This window comes from Urocitellus parryii, chromosome 7, assembly GCF_045843805.1.
Source record: "Urocitellus parryii isolate mUroPar1 chromosome 7, mUroPar1.hap1, whole genome shotgun sequence".
Lineage (NCBI taxonomy): Eukaryota > Metazoa > Chordata > Mammalia > Rodentia > Sciuridae > Urocitellus > Urocitellus parryii.
In genome coordinates, this window is record NC_135537.1 from 106,058,866 (window position 1) to 106,078,172 (window position 19,307).

Sequence of the window (19,307 nt, forward strand, 5' to 3'; positions counted from 1 at the left end):
GGCTTTTGCTCCTGCATTTCTCTGAGCTGGTCCTGCCTGTGAGGCTCTTGAAGATGACTCAGTTGTTAGGAGGGAGGACACCATGGATTTCCGCCCTCTCCCTGCAGTGGCTCCTTCCCATCTTTTTCTCTCTGAGAGAGAAAATGAGAGAGTGAGAACATGCCTCATCATTTATTGTGTAACCCTGGGCAAGCCATTTCACCTCGCTGTGGCTTAGCTTCCATTCCTATTAAATGGAAATAATACTGTGAAACTACTGTCCAGCCAACACGCATGTAGTGAAAACCAGAACACAGCAGTGATGAAAGGCCTTCCCACCTTCCTTAGAGAGCTGATGCACTCTGTGCACATCAAAGTCCTCCCTGGGCCCTGCCCCTGTCCTGCATGCCCCTGGCATCTGTGGAGAGGGCTCACTAGGCCGTTAAGGCTGGGCATTCCCGAGCTCAGCCCTGGGATGCCCTCTGGACACTGACCGTGCTGAAGAGCTCGGCGGCCTGTTCCAGGAGGCCCACCAGGCCGCTCTCAGTGAAGTACAGGCCTGAGCACACCCCATCCTCATCAGGTGACAAGGTGTCATCAGAGACTGCAGACTCCTCCAGCACGTTGGAAGAAATATTCTGTAAGAAAACACAGTATGAGCCCAGAGAACATGGGACCAGTTGAATACTGGACCATAGGAACCCAGAAGGTAGGAGTGTGGAAGCAGAAATCCAGGATCCTAGCCAGGCGTGGTGGTGCACACCTATAATCTCAGTGGCTCAGGATGCTGAGACAGGAGGATCAGGAATTCAAAGCCAGCGTCAGCAATGGTAAGGCAAAAAGCAGCTCAGTGGGATCCTGACTCCAAGTAAAATGCAAAATAGGGCTGGGGATGTGGCTCAGTGGTCTAGTGCCTCTGTGTTGTTCAATCCCTGGTACCAAAAACAAACAAACAAACAAACAAACAAACAAATAAATATTAAAGAACCCCAGGATCCTCACCAAGGCTGTGATTATGGCAGGTCTGATGTTCTACCCAGAGAAGTTCCTGGCTGACATTCATTTTGAAAGCATACATTGAGCAGCCAGTCTTCAAACCCCCAAATTTCCTTTCTACTTTTAACCACCAGGAGATTTTTATATAAGGAACATTTCCCTTCATATAACAACAATTGAGTTGAAACAACCCCACATTAGCAAAAACAACCCTAAGGGACAAACAGCAAGGGTCTTGGTTTTTAAAAAGCAAAGGCCAACACTCAGTTAACTTGGCTCTTTGTCATAGCTCAATAAATCTCTGACTTCTGTGTTTTTCTCCTGAAGTCTTGACTTTCAGGTAAATAGCCAGTTGTGTTTATATTGATAAGATAACACTAACAAGCAATGGTTTCTTTATGGAAGTGTTTTCTTTGTTTTTAAGTGCTAAGGATTGAAACCAGGGTCTTTCACATTCTGGGCGAGTGATTATGCCTGTGCTACATCACCAGCATTCCCCTTTATTTTTCTTTGAGACAGGGGCTCACTAAGTTGCTGAGCCTCAACTTGAAATCCTCCTGCCTCAGCCTCCCAAGTGGCTGGAATTATAGGCATACACCACTGTGCCAAATTTATGGAAGTTTTTAACAGAAGTGCAGTAGTTAGTGTTTTTTCCCCTGAACATTTTTGTTTCTACACATTTTTTACTTATATAAATTATAGAAGATAGAGCCTCGTGGTCAGGGATAGTATGACCTGAATGAAAAAACCAAGGCACAAAATTTGGGGAAGTACTTATTCCCATGGTTACTGAAGTGCTAATTCTTTACTTGTTTGGTCCTGAGAGTAAAGTACCTCTTTATATTCTGCACCTTGTGATCCTTGCTTGCCTTACCCAAGCTATGATCTTGGCAATTACTTTAACTCTTGATAGGTTAAAAGTCTTTTTTTTTTTGCTCACAGCTATGGAAGAAAGGCATACAATGCATAAATGAAATACCTTCTTAGCTTATGTATTGCAAACCAGTAGCACATATGCCACTCCTTCCTATTGCTGTGCACATAGCAGACATAACTAGTCAATTATAGCACTCTTTCCCCTCTGAACTTGGATATATTTTCAAAATTCTTTCAGCATAGTGCTCCAGTCATCACTACCTATTAGATCAGAGATGGCTTGTAAAGTAAATGCTGTCTGCCAGTTCAACTTTAGCAACCAATGAAGAAATAGTTTTTATCCAATATCATAATGTACTTTAATGAATATAGGTGGAGTTTCTCAAAATCTTTTGTTAACAGTCTTTCTTCCAAAGAAATTAAATGCTCAATTAACAGAGCCAGCGTCACTTGTCCATACCTAAAACTATGAAGGGTTCTTCCAAAGAAAATTAGTATGCTTTAAGACGTAGAATGAAGGCCTATTATGTTTCTGAATTGGAGATAACAGAATTGGAGATAACAGAAGGCCTATTATGTTTCAGTTGGAAGAATCTAATAACTCAGGAAACTAGTACTATTAGAATTACATGCAATTTTCCACATGTAGATAAATAGATATGAAGCTCAACAACTTATTAGTTTATTACCCAGAGGAAAAAGATTTGGGAAAGACTTTCCTGGCTTCTGGCTTAGGGATGTAAAACTTGTTGCAGAATCTGAGAATGTGTGCATATCTACATTTGTGAAATAAATGTTGCTCTCTAGGGCATAGAATTTCAATGATTTCAGTTTCTTGGAATTCAGTGACCTAGAAGTTATTTTTCCTTGCACAGACTTATCTCCAATTTACAAGTATTTTCCAAAGGCTCGATTTTATTTGAGCCGAACGAGGATAAAAACTGAAGCAAAGAACATTTAAGAGATTAACAGTGGACATCTGATAACACTGCCCAGAATTCCTTCATTCTACAATGTAAAGCATCCTAATTTTCTTAGGAGAACCTCTCAGAGTTGTAGGTATAGACCAGTGACTCTGGCTCAGTTAGTTGGGCATTTGATTTCTTTGGCAATTGTGATTGATTCAGAATGAGCACATGACCCCATCAGAATGAAAAGATACTCTGAGACTTTCTCTGAACAGGCTTCTGGAGATGGAAACCTAAATCTTAGGTTGTAAATGTGGGGAGCGTGAAGCCCAACAGAGGCTAGGACAGGAAGAGGCGATGACTCTGGGATCTGATGATCTCTGAGGTCTCCAGCTCTAGTTGGTGAGTACTTCTCCAGGCTAGCTTCCCTCATGTGGGCTGGTAAGTTCCATTTGTACCTTAGGCACTGTGGGTTGTAAGTTCTGTCGCATTCAAGCACCCATTTCTAAACTGATTGGTTATGTCTCATTTGAGAGAAATAACCGTTCACCCATAAGCACGACATAATTTGACATCATTTCTGTATCTGAGAACACCTAGTCATTGTGTACTGTCCATCATGAAGACCCGTGTTTCACAGTTCCTCACCTTCCTTCTCACCTTCTGCACTCCTTCCCGACCCTAAGGTGGGACCACAGTCTAAAAGCTCACAGTGTTTTGTGTCTTTTTATAATAGTATTTATCATAATTATGATTAAGAATGGAATAATTAATTATATGATATCTTTCTGGCTAGAATATAAAGGTCATGAAGACAGAAGAAATTCTCAATAAATTATGCTCTGAAAGCAGGAATGAAGGAGTAAAGATATATGAAAAGATGGAGGTCTATGTTCCCATGTAGGGATAATGTGGAGTTTTTATATTAGGTCTATAATAACAATTCTGTCTCACCTTGGTATGTCTCATTAGAAGCCAATCAACTGAATTATAAGTAAAATAAGAATAAGAGGGCTTATGACATATGAAATTTAAAAATGAAATGAAATTAATACTTAAGTTATTAAATATTAAATAAAATATAAAAACAGGAATAAGATATAATAATAGGGGAATATTAAATAAAATATAGTATATTAAATAAAATATAGTAAATTATAAGAAATAGTTTAGTAAACAAAATAAAAAAGGGGATGATATAATTCAACTCTAACTGATAAGTCTGAAGATTTTCTGGAAAGTGAAATTGTAATACAAAGCCAGGTATGGTAGCACATATCTGTAATCCCAGTGGCTTGGGAGACTGAGGCACAAGAATTGTGAGTTCAAAGCCAGCCTCAGCAACTTAGTGAGGCCCTAAGCAACTCAGCAAGACCCTGTCTCTAAATAAAATATAAAAAGGGGGTGGGTCTGTGGCTCTGTGCTTAAGAACTCCTGGGTTCAATCCCTGCTACCAAAAACAAACAAATAAAAAAAAGAAAAATTGTAATACTTATCCTTGGTAATATCAAGTGGCCAAAATAAATTTGATGAAAGAAGATGAACCTAAAAGAATTTTTATAACTTTCTGTTTTGCTTTTGTGTTATTCAAAATCAGATGTAATGTTTTTATGCTTTGGGATGAGAAATAAATTACTGATTTTTATAACAAACATTCCTGAACTGATAATAAAATTTATTTACTAAGAATAAAATAATAGAATACATATTTTTGTTATTGAGGACCATAAGGAGGGAGGGGTTAATAACATGAGGTGAAACCCAGTTTTGAAGGTGAACACTATTCTAGAAATGAGAGGCTCCCAACTCTTCCAGCAATCATTTTAGTGACTTATTCTCTAAGCCTGGGAAAGCCACTTTGAATTGTCCTTTCTTTCTGGTTCACAAAGCATCACAATACCATGTTGAAGAACAATACTGAGAACAAAGCCTTTCATAAAATCTGTCATGGAAATTCAGACAAGAATAATACAAACACTATAAATGACTTTGTAAGTTTGGCTTGAAAAAAATTCTATTATTGTAGCTGTATTGTTCATGGTTTCAGGGATGGCCATCTCTACACACTGTGTCTCTTTAAAAAAAGTACTAATAACACTGATTTTGCTTTGTCTTTTTCTCTCTCTCTAGACTGTATTAAACTATGTAGGAAGAACAAAAATATTGTGCTTCTTACGATGTTACATACAAACAAGTGGCCACTGAGCCATCTTCTAGGTCTGGCAGACAATTTCCCCTTGTCAACTATGAGTAATTTTAGGTTATTCTCAGAAAACATGGTTTCAGCCTTTTGTTTCCCTTTCCAGGTCAATTTCATTCTTTCTTGACATTGGATCTGAGTGGGACCCTACAGAATTGGGGAATGGAATCAAAAGATTGGGCCATGAGGGAAATAATTTTCTTCAATGTTCAGAAGTACTTTCTTGCTTATCATTATATGGTGCTACCTATAAGTCTTTGAGAAAGACTTTAAATGACCTTAGAAAAATTGCTTTCTCACATCCTACATCTGTGAAGTAGGAGTAATAGTTCAGAACACCTATTAAAGTGCCTGTTCTTCTAGGTACCATTATTATAAACAACAATAAAAAGATGACAAAGCAATTAGAGAAGGCAGATGTGCACTGTTGACAAAGGGTTGGGCACTTCTTAGTGGCAAAGACTCTCCCATGCATTGTAGAATGTTCAGTGACACCCTCCCTTTTAGATGTCAGTAACACCCATCTTCCCAACTCCAGTTGTAATAATGAAAAATGCTTCTAGACATTGTTAGTGCAGGGGGTGTGGGCATAATTGTCTCCTGGTTGAGTTCACTGTTCTCGGGTAAAGCTGAATGTGTCCTCACCTGAAAGCTGACACTGCCCACGGGCAGGTAGCTGTGGTCCTCCAGCATGCTCAGATACTCGGCTACTAAGGCAGCAGCATGTACCAGGCACATGGCGGCCTCCGTGTAGCACTTCTTCTTGGTGTGTTTCTCTGCCATGTTCTGGAGCCAGGTCAGCCGCAGATCAGGAGATGTCTGGTAACTCTTGGCAATTCTGAAGACAAATTGAGTAACAGTTTCAAGGGCAGCAGGCTATGACACTGTACAACTTTTTTTTTCACCCTGATTTTCCCTTACATCTTGAAAACATGAGAGAAAAGTCAAATACTTTGATTCAACTGTTTTTGTTCCATGTCTAAGGTATGCTGGACCCCAAGAGCACTTAGTAAAAGCTTTATGAGAAAAATAATGTCCTTAGTCATGAATCTCAAGCAATTATCTTCCTTTCCTTTTTCTCAAAATAATGACAGAAGACAAAAGTATTGTGCCTCTTACGATGTTACATACAAACAATTTTGCCTCTGTAAATCATTTCTACAGAACAAGGACTGGAAGTCAAAGTTTTACAATTAGAACCAAATCACTTAGAAAACAATTCAGATAATAGTTAAACAGAAGATAGTGTTATAGAGTGGGTACCTCATTTTAAACTAAGGTGATCTTTCTGAAAACGTGTATATGAATCAAACCACTTTGAATTTTAATTTCTACTGATTATCATACACATCTTTGGATGTCTCCAAAACAATTCTGTCCATATACCTATGGTAATTACATTAGTAAGAACTTCACAGTGACAAATATGGGATCCCCAGGTGATGCCCTTTAGATTTTATCAGAAAAGTTTACCTGTACATGAGATCCATAAGCATCTTAGGATCTTCCTGAAATTCCCTCATTTTCACTGTGTCATATGAGATGCTATTCAGATTGCAGAGAAGTTCTTCCACCTGCAAAAAATGTAAGCCCTCAAATAACTTTGGCTTTGTAGTTTGTGGAAAGGAGATAGGATTACATAGAAAAAATATGTGGGGGGTACAGAAAAGCTTTGCTCAGAAAAAAAACTGAATGATAAACATGAAGTGGACTCTAGATGGATTCTTGGTTCTTCAGGTGTTTGCAAGTCCATGTGCTTCATAGACCCTGATGTGAGTTGGCCTTGGGATCTGTGAAACAGCCCTGGATCTTCATGCTACCTCCCACTGCAACAATTTTCTTTTAAATTTGTTTGAACTAGTTTTAGTTATTTGTTTTTTTTCTCTCTTAATTATTTTAATACTAATAATATTATTGTGATTCGCCTTTGTAAAGTTTTTTTTTTATTATTGATTGTTCCAAACATTACAGAGCTCTTGATAAATCATCTTTCATACATTTGACTCTATTGGGTTTTGAACTCCCATTTCTACCCCAAATACAGATAGCAGAATCACATCTGTTACATACTCACATTTTTACATAATGGCATATTAGTGACTGTCTTGATCTGCTACCTTTCCTAACTGCTTCTATCCCCCCTCCCCTCCCCTCCCACCTTCCCTCTCTGCCTCCTCTGCTGTTGTTCAATTCTCTCCCTTTTTTCCCCCCTCCCCCTTGCCCATCATAACCTCTTATACTTTTGTGTATCATTGAAGGTCTCCTACCATTTGCATACCCTTTCCCTTCTCTCTCCCTTTCTCTCCTCCCATTTGTCTTTGTTTACAGTTAGTCATTTCCTCATGCTCTTCCTTCCTGTTTTGTTCTTAGTTGCTCTCTTTATATCAAAGGAGACATTTGGCATTTGTTTTTCAGGGCTTGGCTAGCTTCACTTAGCATAATCTGCTCTAATGCCATCCATTTCCCTCCAAATTCTATGATTTTGTCATTTCTTAGTGCTGCATCATACTCCATTGTATATAGATGCCACATTTTTTTTATCCATTCATCTATTGAAGGGCATCTAGGTTGGTTCCACAGTCTAGCTATTGTGAATTGTGCCGCTATAATCATTGATGTGGCCGTATCCCTTTAGTGCGCTCTTTTAAGGTCCTCAGGGAATAGTCCGAGAAGGGCTATGGCTGGGTCAAATGGTGGTTCCATTCCCAGCTTTCCCAGGAATCTCCATACTGCTTTCCAAATTGGCCTCACCATTTTGCAGTCCCACCAGCAGTGTACAAGTGTACCCTTTTCCCCACATCCTTGCCAACACTTATTGTTGTTTGACTTCATAATGGCTGCCATTCTTACTGGAGTTGTGGGGTCAGGCTCCAAATTCCTTAATAGGACTCCCATAGCCCAAGAGTTAACAACAAGAATAAACAAATGGGACTTACTTAAACTAAAAGGTTTTTTTCTCAGCAAGAGAAACAATAAAAGAGGTAAATAGAGAGCCTACATCCTGGGAACAAATTTTTACCCCCCACACATCAGATAGAGCCCTAATATCCAGAATGTACAAAGAACTCAAAAAATTAAATAATAAGATAACAAATAATCCAATCAACAAATGGGCCAAGGACCTGAACAGACATTTCTCAGAGGAGGACATACAATCAATCAACAAGTACATGAAAAAATGCTCACCATCATTAGCAATCAGAGAAATGCAAATCAAAACCACCCTAAGTTTTAGTTATTTGTAACCTGAAAGGTTCTAAGCTCTACTCTGAATCATCAGGGTTCTTTATACCAGCTAGGAGGCAGCTTGGGACCACAACATGGGTTTCATGTTTCTGAAGCTTCCTGGATCTCTCCAAGGCTTCAGAGTTTTTAGAACTTCTGAGAACGACTTGTTCTTAGTTACAAAAGCCAAAAGGGGAGACTGCATCACACAAAACCTGATAGACTGTGTCTTGATCCATAGACCCTGGCAAGTGACTCAGCTGCAGAATATCATCTTATCCCTTCTGTCAACTTCCAGGGCTCCTAAAATTTCTTCCACCATACTCATTTCATTGAAGACCTCTATTGTACTGCCCATATTTTGCTTGGTCTTGTTGGTGAATATCTCTGCATGAATAAGATTAATTTACAGGAACATGGTGGAGAAGAAACAGGTGAGACAGGATTTGGTACAGGGGAGAGGAGAGGAAAAAGATTCTGAGAATGAGGATTTAACATTACTGCAGAAGGCAGGAGAGCTCTGGGAAAATAGGGCTCTCACACTAAGGGAAGAAAAAAAACTTCACCCATTCATTCTTTCATTCATACATTCCCTCATTCACTCTAGTGGGAACCAATCCTAGAGTAGGCTAGAAGCTGAAGTTAAAAGATAAAGGTGACATGCTTTATCTTTTTCTTTATTCCCTGAGCATTGCAACAGATTATTATCCTCACAAGTGTCTGTAGGACTAATCTTGTTGATAATCTCTAACTTGGTCCTTCCTCTCCTTCAAGTACTTGTGGGTCAAGCTGGTCCCTTTAGCATCCCTAGACACAATCCATTCTCACCCCTATTCATCATTGCCCTGTGAATCCTACCCCAGCCTTTCCAGGTCACTAGGTTGTTCATTAACTAACTCCTCCTTTTCTCTAATCTCACACCACATGTAGTTTCTTACCACACACTTAAGTATCAGGTGTTTTGTCTTTCCTCCTAATTGTTTTGAGACTGAGCTCTCTAGATAGACTATTGGCATCCTGAGGTTGGGGACAGTAGTGAAGAAATATCTATGTTTCTTAGAGCACTGAGAGGATGTGATTATGGGATAGGCAATACATCCTTGCAAATTATATATATAATACATACAAATTATATACGTATAATCATATGGTTATGTGAGTGTGTGTGTGTGTGTGTGTGTGTGTGTGTTTATAATCGGCTGATCCCAAATTCATGCTTGAGACAAGGTATGTTCATTGGTTTACCTGGGTAGGAAAGGGAGTTGTCTGCATGGCTGTGTCCTCTTCTGAATAGGCCAAAATTGTCCTCAGGGATCTTCTCAGGTGCTCCTCATTAAAATCTGGTGCTTTGTCTACCAAAGATGCCAGAGACATAGTTACTTGCATATTTACTTTGGCAAAGTTCTGCATTAAAAAAAAAGAGGCACTCAGCTAGTCAATAATTGAAGGCAGTAGGGCCAGACACAAAACTCCCTGAGTTATCTTTCATCCCCGTCTTAATCATTTCCTTTTCTCTCAATGCAAGGTGAGCTACACTGTGCACAAGATTCATATTATCATTTAAATGGTCTAAAAGGACCTTGTGCTCACATAAATCTGTCAGGCTCCCTTTAAATTTTCATTGAGGATTGAGTTGCCTCCATACTGCAAGGCCAGAAGAGTCCTATAAAGCTGGGTCACAGGATATATTCTTTTATTCCAAGATCCTCTTCTTAGAATTTCATTTAAACTACAATGAGGAATAGAACTTCCAAGGCCAGAAATTACTGGGATTTTAGACCAAAGAAAGCAGCAAGTTTCTAATTCTCCTTTCCTTCCAGAACTGTGGGAAAATAAGGTTATGCCAAGAGATCCTGGGTAATGTCCTAAAGACTTTTAAATAGTTTTTACTAATATCTCTCTGAAGACACTACTTTATTCCATGGACCAATTTATCTTTGTGTGTGCATCTTTTGGGTAGTAGGAATTGAACTCAGAGTCTCACATGTGCTAGAAAGCACTATACCATTGAGCTACAGCCTTACCCCTTTTTATTTTATTTTTGAGACCAGACTGGCCTCAAACTTTTGACCCTCCTGCCTCAGCCTCCTGAGTTACTGGGATTATAGGCATGTGCCACCATGTCTAGTTCCAATTTATCTTTTACAGAAATTCCAAACGAACACACCTAAATCTGCACAAACTAAAGTAAAGGCTGTGTGTTCTTCAATAAAGTTAAGTTCCAAAGGCTTCTAGGCTTCAATTAAAACTCAGGTCTAGGGGCTGGGAATGTGACTCAGTGGTAGACTTCTTGCATAGCATTCACAAGGCTCTAAGTTTAATTCCCAATACCACAGAATAACAATGAAACACAACCCAGTTCCAGATATTGCTGGTCATTTAAAATTCTCTTCCACAGCCCATTCAGGTACTAGCCAGAACTGTACTAATTCAGAATTTAGAAATAGGATTCATTCTTCTGAATTCTTACACTGTCTGTTGCATTTGTTTCCACACATACCATTTTTATCTATGTATAAAAGATCTTCTGTGTCTTAGGGAGACATTACTGATGGAAACTGCTGCATTCACCAGGCCTGATAGTTGCCTTTAAATGCAAATTCAGGTGAAAGCTGCTATCCACCTTGGTACTGTATTGTTTCTTTCTTGCAGGACTGGGGTAAATGGTAACACTGCACACATTCCCTTAGATTTTTCTCTCTACTGATGCTTTGCATTGACTTTCTCTACTGATTCTGGGTCACTTGTCTGGTCTGAGTTCTTACACTGGTAGCTCCTAAACTGAACCTCATGAGGAGGTAGAGGGTGGCGCAAGCCTGGCTCCGTGTGGTGTCCATGCTTCTGCTGCAGTGGTGTAGCACATGCTGACACAGGTCTGCACACTGTTCCACCTCTTCCTCGAACAGCAAGTCTCCAAACTAGGAGAGACACAAGGCACCATCAGGCATCACTTGGCACTTGATAAGCTTTTTGGAACAGATGCCTATTGAAATATGCAAATGTCTGCTTGGACAAGCAAAAAGCCCAGAAGAGTTAATACATTGCTCCATAAAGATAATGACCTATGTGAGTCAGAAGATGGGTTTAAGCAATGAAGTTGACTTAAGATTTAATTATGAACCGTACAACTAAGGTCAGGGCTATGTTATTAAAGTTCATTGTTAACCTGGTTGAATTCACTGGTGAGACCATAGCTTTGAAGAAATGAATCATGAATTTCCTGGGTTCCCTGGAAACTACTGGTGACTAAGAAAGAGAAATATTTCTAGTAGAGGATAGCAAAAGAATTCCTCTTTCTAAATTTAAAAGACCCTACAGAGAAGGCACACACAGAGATTTCCCACAAAGGAGAAAATCTAATCTGCATAGACTACACTTACCAAAGATAGATAATATACATTCTCAGGTTCTCAGAAAGTTAATTCAAACCTCTGGCATTTTATGATATGATATTTTGTAAGACTTAATGGGAGTCATGTATAGGATCTAATCTCATTATGATAAGGTATTAAAGGAAAAGGATAAAATTATAAATTTACTCCATTGATTTTTGCTCTTGTGTCATAGACTTTTAGTGAGTGGCTATTTCAAGTTCTTTAGTTAGTCCCACGTTTCAAGTACTAGAGATGCTGTCCTCTCATGGTGACTTCCTCCATAGGAAGTGTATCTGCTTTCTTCCTAAGAAGAACTAAGACCTTCACTGCATGCCATTTAAGATACTCCGAGGGTTTTGGTCCACCTGAAGACAGAAGTGAAGCTAGATGAGAATCTTACCCTTAATTAAGAGTAAGAAAACAAGTGTCTCATGTTTACCTTGGCAATGAGGGCTCTCAGTGTCGCAAAGCAGTGAGTCAGGTAGGTGGTACTTTGATCACAGCTTAGGGAATTCACCAGGACCCTCAGAACGCCTCCCAGCAGGCTATCTTTACAGTCCAGTGCTGAGCTTGCCTAGGGGCCGGAAGAACAGCATTACTAAATCCCTGATGTGCAGTGAGCTGAGGGCTGAAGACAGGAGAGGCTGCTGAACATTATCTCGGGACCTGATGTTCCATTGCTCTCACTGGAAGGTCTTCAGGGTTTGGTGAGCCACCATCTATTGTCATTCACTAACCATGAGAACTGAAGACTGATTTCCAAACTCCTAGTTGATTTGGGACTTTTGCCCAATTCTGGCTTCCAAAATGAAGCACACCTCCCTCTACCCTGGGCCAAAGCTTTTGGAATGTTCTTTCTTTGTATACAAGGCCTACCTTGCCTTGTGGGCTTCAAAACACAATGTGGGTTTCCCAGTACAACAGAGGTGTCAGTGATGTTTCTACATAGAAGCTTATTTATCAGCTACAGCAGAACTAAAAGTACCAAGGATAATAGTAACTAAGTTTCACCTTTCTTGGAAAATTACAAATACATTTTGAGGCCTGATGTTAGGTACAGAATGTTTAAGGTTGACTCATATAAAGATACCATCAACGTGATGTCACGAATTTATGTTATCAGAGATATCAAAGTCATTAAATATACTTGAGTCATTTGTGGATGCTCAAGTCCTTTATATAAAATGGTATAATATTTGCGTATAACCTACACATATTATTAAATCATCCCTAGATTACATTAAATACTTAAAACAATGTAAATGCTACATAAATCCTTGTTATAACATATGGTTTAGGGAAAAAATGATACGAAAGAAAAAAGGGGCTGTACATGTTCAATATAGATGAAAATATTTTGCGGGGAGGGGTACCAGGAATTGATCTTAGGGGCACTCAACTACTGAGCCCATATCCCTAGTTCTATTTATCTATTTATTGTATTTTATTTAGAGACGGGGTCTCACTGAATTGCTTAGTGCCTCGTCCTTGCTGAGGCTGGCTTTGAATACATGATCCTCCTGTCTCAGCCTCCAGAGCCACTGGGATTATAGGCATGAGCCACTGTGCCCAGCACAGATGCAATTTTTTCCTTAATATTTTCAATCCATGGTTGGAGTTTCCATGTACACAGAACTGGCAGATATGGAGGGCTGACTGTACTTTTCTATAGCAGGAATGGCAAACTTATGGGATAAATGATTTTCCTTCAGTAACTTAAATCCAGAAAAAAAACATCATTTACCCTACTTAGCACTATTTTTAAATCTAATCCAGTCATAATAAAAGCTGCTATATTAGACAGGGACCATCATTCAACTGGATTAGACCCATCAGAAAAAAAAAAAAAAAAACAGTTAACCACCCTGGGTCTAGATATTAAATCAGAATTTCACCATTTGAATTATAAATTTGGCATACTCTTGGGCCAATTTAACCATGGTCAGCTCATCAAACACATCTTTCCAAGTGAGCAGTAAGTCCAAGAAGCCAGAAGAATGTTTGGTATCTCTGGAGTTTATAAGGTGGATGTTATTGTAAGTAGTAACCTGTCAACTTCACTTTTTAAAAGGATCACTATTTGTTTCCTTCACAATTTTGAATAAAGATTTCCTTCTTAAATCCCAGTGAACACATTCATGTTAAGCAAATTAGGTCAAGCTGTTAGTTTTTCTCACCTGGATAATGTTTTCCTGCATGTCCAGGATGATTAGATTTGCTTCTGTAGCCAGATTGCCACTGATCAAGGCTTCTTGATCTAACTCTGCCTTTGTTCTAAGAAACAAAAAGAAGTTCAGATTAACACACACACAAATCAAAGCTGGCCAGGTTCTAGTAATGGTGATCTTTGCACCAAGGCATAAAGAAATCTTTGGAAGAGTCAACTTAGAAATGAAAACAAAAGCAGCTGGCCTCAAGTAACTAAGGTGTGCAGGCATTTTCTGAAATTCATGTGTGTTTAGAAATATTCTGTATTTCTCCATATAATTGTCATGGATTTTAGAACATTTTTTTTTGCAATAGGTGGGGTATAACTGTGATGTGAAATTTTAAAAACAAGTTATGCTGGTTCCTTAGAAATCATTTATTACTAATGTGTCTTTGCTGCAAGATTAGGATGCACTGAATACTTATGAATGTACATTAATGTAGTGGTGACGATTATGTGGTGAAATACTGTTATCGAGGTAAAGTTTCCAGGTCATTCGCATCCCTACTATTATTAATAATGATGACAACTATAAAAATAACAAGATGGGCAGAGAAGCAATCACTGTCTGCTATTAGCAATTAGGGGAGCCCATTAAATTATTGCCTAAAGCCTCAGGGCCATGCCTGTATTTCATGCATGAGAACTCTGGATCTGGTGGTGGGGGAGGAGGAAGCTCCTGCAATATGCAGGAGAGACTGGATGTGGTGTGAATTTGGCAAACAGTGACGATGCTGGGTTAGAAAAGGGTGATGCTTTAGAACAGGGGAAGTTCAGTTTCTTAGCTTCCCAAAGATCATGTTGGGAAGATAAGAGCCTGAGTTGGGGTTGGTCAGCCAGGTATGGGATATTTTGTCTTTTTTCCCCAACGGAAAGCAAAGACTGCATTCCCATGGGGCAGATCATCTAACTGGTATCACTCACTAGGGAATGGGAGATTGCCAGGTGCTGCTCCTCTATTAGGTTTCATTTTAAGGAATCAGAGTATTTTATGGACTAGTCCATGCATTCTCACAAAATTCAACTAAGACTGGAAAGGGATAAAGTACGCCCCCACCCCCAAAAGTTTTGCTTTCCATGGTTCAGTTATTTGTGGTCAATTGCAGCCTAAAGAAATTAAATGAAAAAATCCAGAAGTACACAATTAATTAATTTAAATTGTGTGCCAATGTGAATAGTATGCTGTTCCACTCTATTCTTCCAGGTGAATCACTGCTTTTTTCCAGTGTCTCCAATGCTGTACACTCTACCCACCCATCGGTTACTTATTAGCTATCTTGGTTATCAGTTTCTCCATGTTTCCATACAGAATTTGGTAACATCTGAAGTTTTAAGCACCCATTGGGGTTCTTGGAATGTATCCCCTGTGGACAAGGGGGAGTACTATATTTTGTATCATCATCCAAATTTAGTTTCCAGGGAAGGGAGGTGTGAAAAAATGACTTTTTTAAAGTGGCACCAGTGGCCAAGATGTAATTTTGGAGCTGGGGCATCATGCTGTCAGGTCACATGTCAGACGATCAAGGCTACTACTTAGTTGTTCTCTAGTATCCTTAACCCACTGGGGGACACTGCAGTTTATTACATACCTCTGATGATCAGAGTAAACATTTCTGTGTAATTTAACTGTTTCCACAATTAGGAATAGACTCTTGGGTCCCAAGTTGCTTCACATGCCTCACCCCCATTCTCCAAGAGAAAGTATTTACATACTATAAATGAAATTTAAAAGCTTTCTTTGTTGTTGTTAATTTCTGGTATCAAAAATACTGTCAATGTGTATTCAACATAAAACTTCCTACTGAAATATAAAATATGGCATGCATTTTTATTACTTCTCATTTCAAAATAGCCACATGTGGCTGGTGGCTACTATAATGGACAGTGCACATCTAGAGTATCCTTATCTGTTTTTTTATTCCAATTTTTTATTGCAGTTAAAATACATTGAACAAAATTTACTATTTTAACCATGTTAGAATGTGTAGTTCAGTGGGATTAAGTACCTTCACATTGTTATGCAACCATCACCACCACTACTCTGGGGTTTAAAAAGCCTACCAGCTATTTATTTAAAACCATGTTCTCAGACTTAGCTGCACAATAGAGTCATGTGGCAGTTTTACAAATACTGATTCCTGGGCTCCATCACTGCAGATTATGAACTAGGGTATCTTTTGGCACTTTGAAATTAGGAGCTTTAAAAAACCCCTGGGTGATTCTAATGTGCAGCCCATGTTGAAAATTACTGCTGTAAAAGAAACAGAATGAAAATAATTAAAAAGTGTTCTTGTGAATGAGACAAAAAAAAAAAGATGAAAGAGACAACTCAAGTAATTACAAAAAGTTCCCAAAGAGCTAGGGTGAGCAGTTCTAATTTTTCTTTATGCTATAGCCACTGATATGTGCAGGTATGCATCATTAGCTCTAATAATGAGCAGCCCACCAGGTAGCTCAGGGCTAAGAACTAACCTAGAGAGAACTGGAAGGCTCTGCATGCTAAGATTCAGCAAAGAATAGAGAGAGGTTTCCCAAATCATCCATTTATGTGGCCCAGGCAAAACAGTCTTTGTTATTCTCTATTTTAAATCTCATAGATGACCTAACCAACTAAGCAATTCTGTACTTACTATATGCAGATTGTTGTTGTTGTACATTATCTAAACTAGAATGTATAGACTCTTAGAACCAAGTATTTTACAAACCAGTTTAGGGAACTTGGAGTAAGAATAAAATACCCAAAGCAAATAGGCATTATTTTATGTTTTTTGGGAGTACCGGGGATTGAACTAAGAGGCACTCAACCACTAAGCCACATCCTCGGCTCTATTTTGTATTTTATTTAGAGACAGGGTCTCACTAATTTGTTTAGTGTTTTGCTTTTGCTGAGGCTGGCTTTGAACTCTGATCCTCCTGTCTCAGCCTGCTGAGCCGCTGGGATTACAAGAGTGCACCACCGTGCCCGGCAGACATTATTAATAAGACCAATAATTGGGTTTTCCAAAGTAACATCTGTAACAAACTTCTTTGATGTTCTAAAATAAATTTCACTCCCAAAAGTTCCATAAATGGGCCAAGATATTCTATAGTGACAGCAAAGATATGAACTCATATTTATGTACAAAGCAATAGTGTTACTCAAGTCTTCCCATCTTTTTCTATGATGTGTGTGTCATATGCCAAGGGGATGTTCTGCTTATGCCTTGTCAAGTGTGTGTGTGGTCTTCAACAATTCAATGTTGAGCTCTGTGAGCTGTGGGATTCATTAGGCTATCTGTTGTAAGAGGCAGAGGAGATATGCACCATCTATTCAAATATATTTAATTTTGTCTCTCATTTGTCTAAGTTGTTGCATATAATTGCTGCACTGTCTTGTGCTCTACCTATATATCTCTCTCATTACAATCCAAACGGATTTTTATTCTTTCATTTCTTTATACTTTTTTTCTATCAGTGATATATATCATAACACTGCAGGAAATCCAGCAAAGTATAAAAAGAAAACAACAATTGCCTATATTCCAATACCCAAAGAAAACCACTATAAATATTCTGGTAAATTTCCTTCTAGTTTATTAAAAATGCATTTATTTATAATTAAAGATTTGAAATTATATCCTAAAACCAGATGTCTATCCTGCTTCTGTTCACTTAATTATTTTTCATAGGCATTTCCCCATGTCATTAAAATTGTCATTTTTATGGCAACCTCATATTTTGTTATATGTTTTCCTATGTTGTAGTGTTTAAAGTGTTTCTAATTTTTAAAAACAATTTCAAGTAATACTGACATGAATATCCCTGACTATACATCTTTGAACGCATTTCCAAGTAGGGTTCAAAGGATTCAGTAGGGATTTGAAACTATATGGTATTGGGCACTTTGTCCCATATTCTGTAATTCCCCACTCTCCATTAATAGCTTTCATTAAGCTACCTGAGGTTGCTTAATATTAAGTTTTTAAAATGCTTATCAATGGGATGCATGTTTAATAGCTGGCAATCACAACTCCTTTAAACCGTTGAGCATCATGGGTTCCAGAGGAACTTCCTTCCCACAAAGGATGCAGAGGGGTTCACAGAAAGCAGGGAAAGGCTTCCTCACACACCTGGAGTCCTGCAGCGCATTATCTCCCCTCTGGCCCCTTCACCCCGGAGCAGAGCCTCTTCCAGTCTAGCCTTGACTTCTGTAGGACTTGGGTACTGACTTTGTCAGAACTCTGCTTTCCCTGGGTGGGATAGAAGCAGTTTGGTGAGGTATTTATTGATGGGAGAATCATCAAAACAGAATAATACAGTCAATTTGGCCTACATGTGCATGTAGTTTGACATGTAGTACAAGAGGCACCATTCTGGAGAGTCTTACAGCTGAAACCCTATTAACAGAAATGGGGCTTTCTGCAGAAGGTGGAGATCTTTTCCCTTTAGAATGATCATATGTAGAAATGCAAATAGGCTATGGATTTAAATACAGAAACATGAAAAACTAACAATGCTACCCGTGGCCTTGCAAAGGGGAAGAGTAACAAGACAGGATTGAACTTGGGAGATCAGTGCAGGCATAAAATTGAGATGGCCCACACTTACCTTATATTCAAAACAGGAGACACAGATGAAAAGCAAGTCTAAAATTCTGTTTAATTGCATTGATGGCAGGTCCGCAATCCACTTCCTAATGAGACTCTGATCAGCATTTTTCATGATCCAGAGGAAGCAAATCATGAGATTGCGGGTGGTGTCGGCATTCAGCATATTATACTGCTTATAGGGCTGGAAGGAGGCAGGGAAAGAAGTCAAGTAACATAAAAACCAAAAGCTGATGGGATGATAATCTCTCAGAATGTGGGGGCCATCTTTTCCTTGTCTGGGGATGCTTCCAGTAGCCCTGCCTTTCCTGGGCAGGAAAGCTGTGTTCTCTGGAGCTGGGCTGCTCACCAGGGGCCTTGTTTGTGCCAGGTTTCAGCCACATAATAGAACATTCTCTGTCTTAGGGAGCAGTGTGGTCTGTTGGTTAGCTCTGGACCTTGGCTAAACTTCTCAGTGATACAAAGGGTTTTCTTTCTTTCTTTCTTTTAAAATATATATTTTAGTTGTAGTTGGACACAATTACTTTATCTTATTTACTTTTATGAGGTACTGAGGATCGAACCCAGTGTCTTGCATGTGCTAGGTGAGCACTCTACTGCTGAGCCACAACCTCAGCCCCCAAAGGGGTTTTCTTGCTGCTAAGATCTTTGAATATTACTTCTTGAAGCCAGACAGATGTAAGGTTGGACTTACAGAAGAGAACTAGTTTGGCTAGGCACCATGAATAACTGTTTAAGATTTTAGCTTCTTTGTTACATAGTCTGAAATATAACATGAGGGTCACGAACTGCCTGGTAAATTAGTCAAATCCATAAATTAGTGGAGTCTTCTGTAATATGAATTTAACAGTAATTCCTTTTTGGCAGTGGGTGGGGTGTGGATGCTCAAACCATTTGTTATTCTACTCTTGCCACAAGTGTTCATTTTCCAGTACTAAGCACACTTTCTGTTAC

General features: G+C 39.0%; 1 protein-coding gene across 1 annotated transcript in view; it reads right to left on the minus strand.

The window, feature by feature from the left end:
• LOC144256098 (dedicator of cytokinesis protein 8-like) overlaps positions 1 to 19,307 on the minus strand; it is a 162,498-nt gene that overhangs the window by 47,391 nt on the left and 95,800 nt on the right. The window contains 10 exon segments of the mRNA XM_077801226.1: positions 474 to 617; positions 5,605 to 5,797; positions 6,433 to 6,533; positions 9,430 to 9,588; positions 10,950 to 11,102; positions 11,998 to 12,132; positions 13,736 to 13,832; positions 17,873 to 17,951; positions 17,954 to 17,996; positions 18,355 to 18,537. Coding sequence (XP_077657352.1) covers positions 474 to 617; positions 5,605 to 5,797; positions 6,433 to 6,533; positions 9,430 to 9,588; positions 10,950 to 11,102; positions 11,998 to 12,132; positions 13,736 to 13,832; positions 17,873 to 17,951; positions 17,954 to 17,996; positions 18,355 to 18,537 — 1,287 coding nt within the window.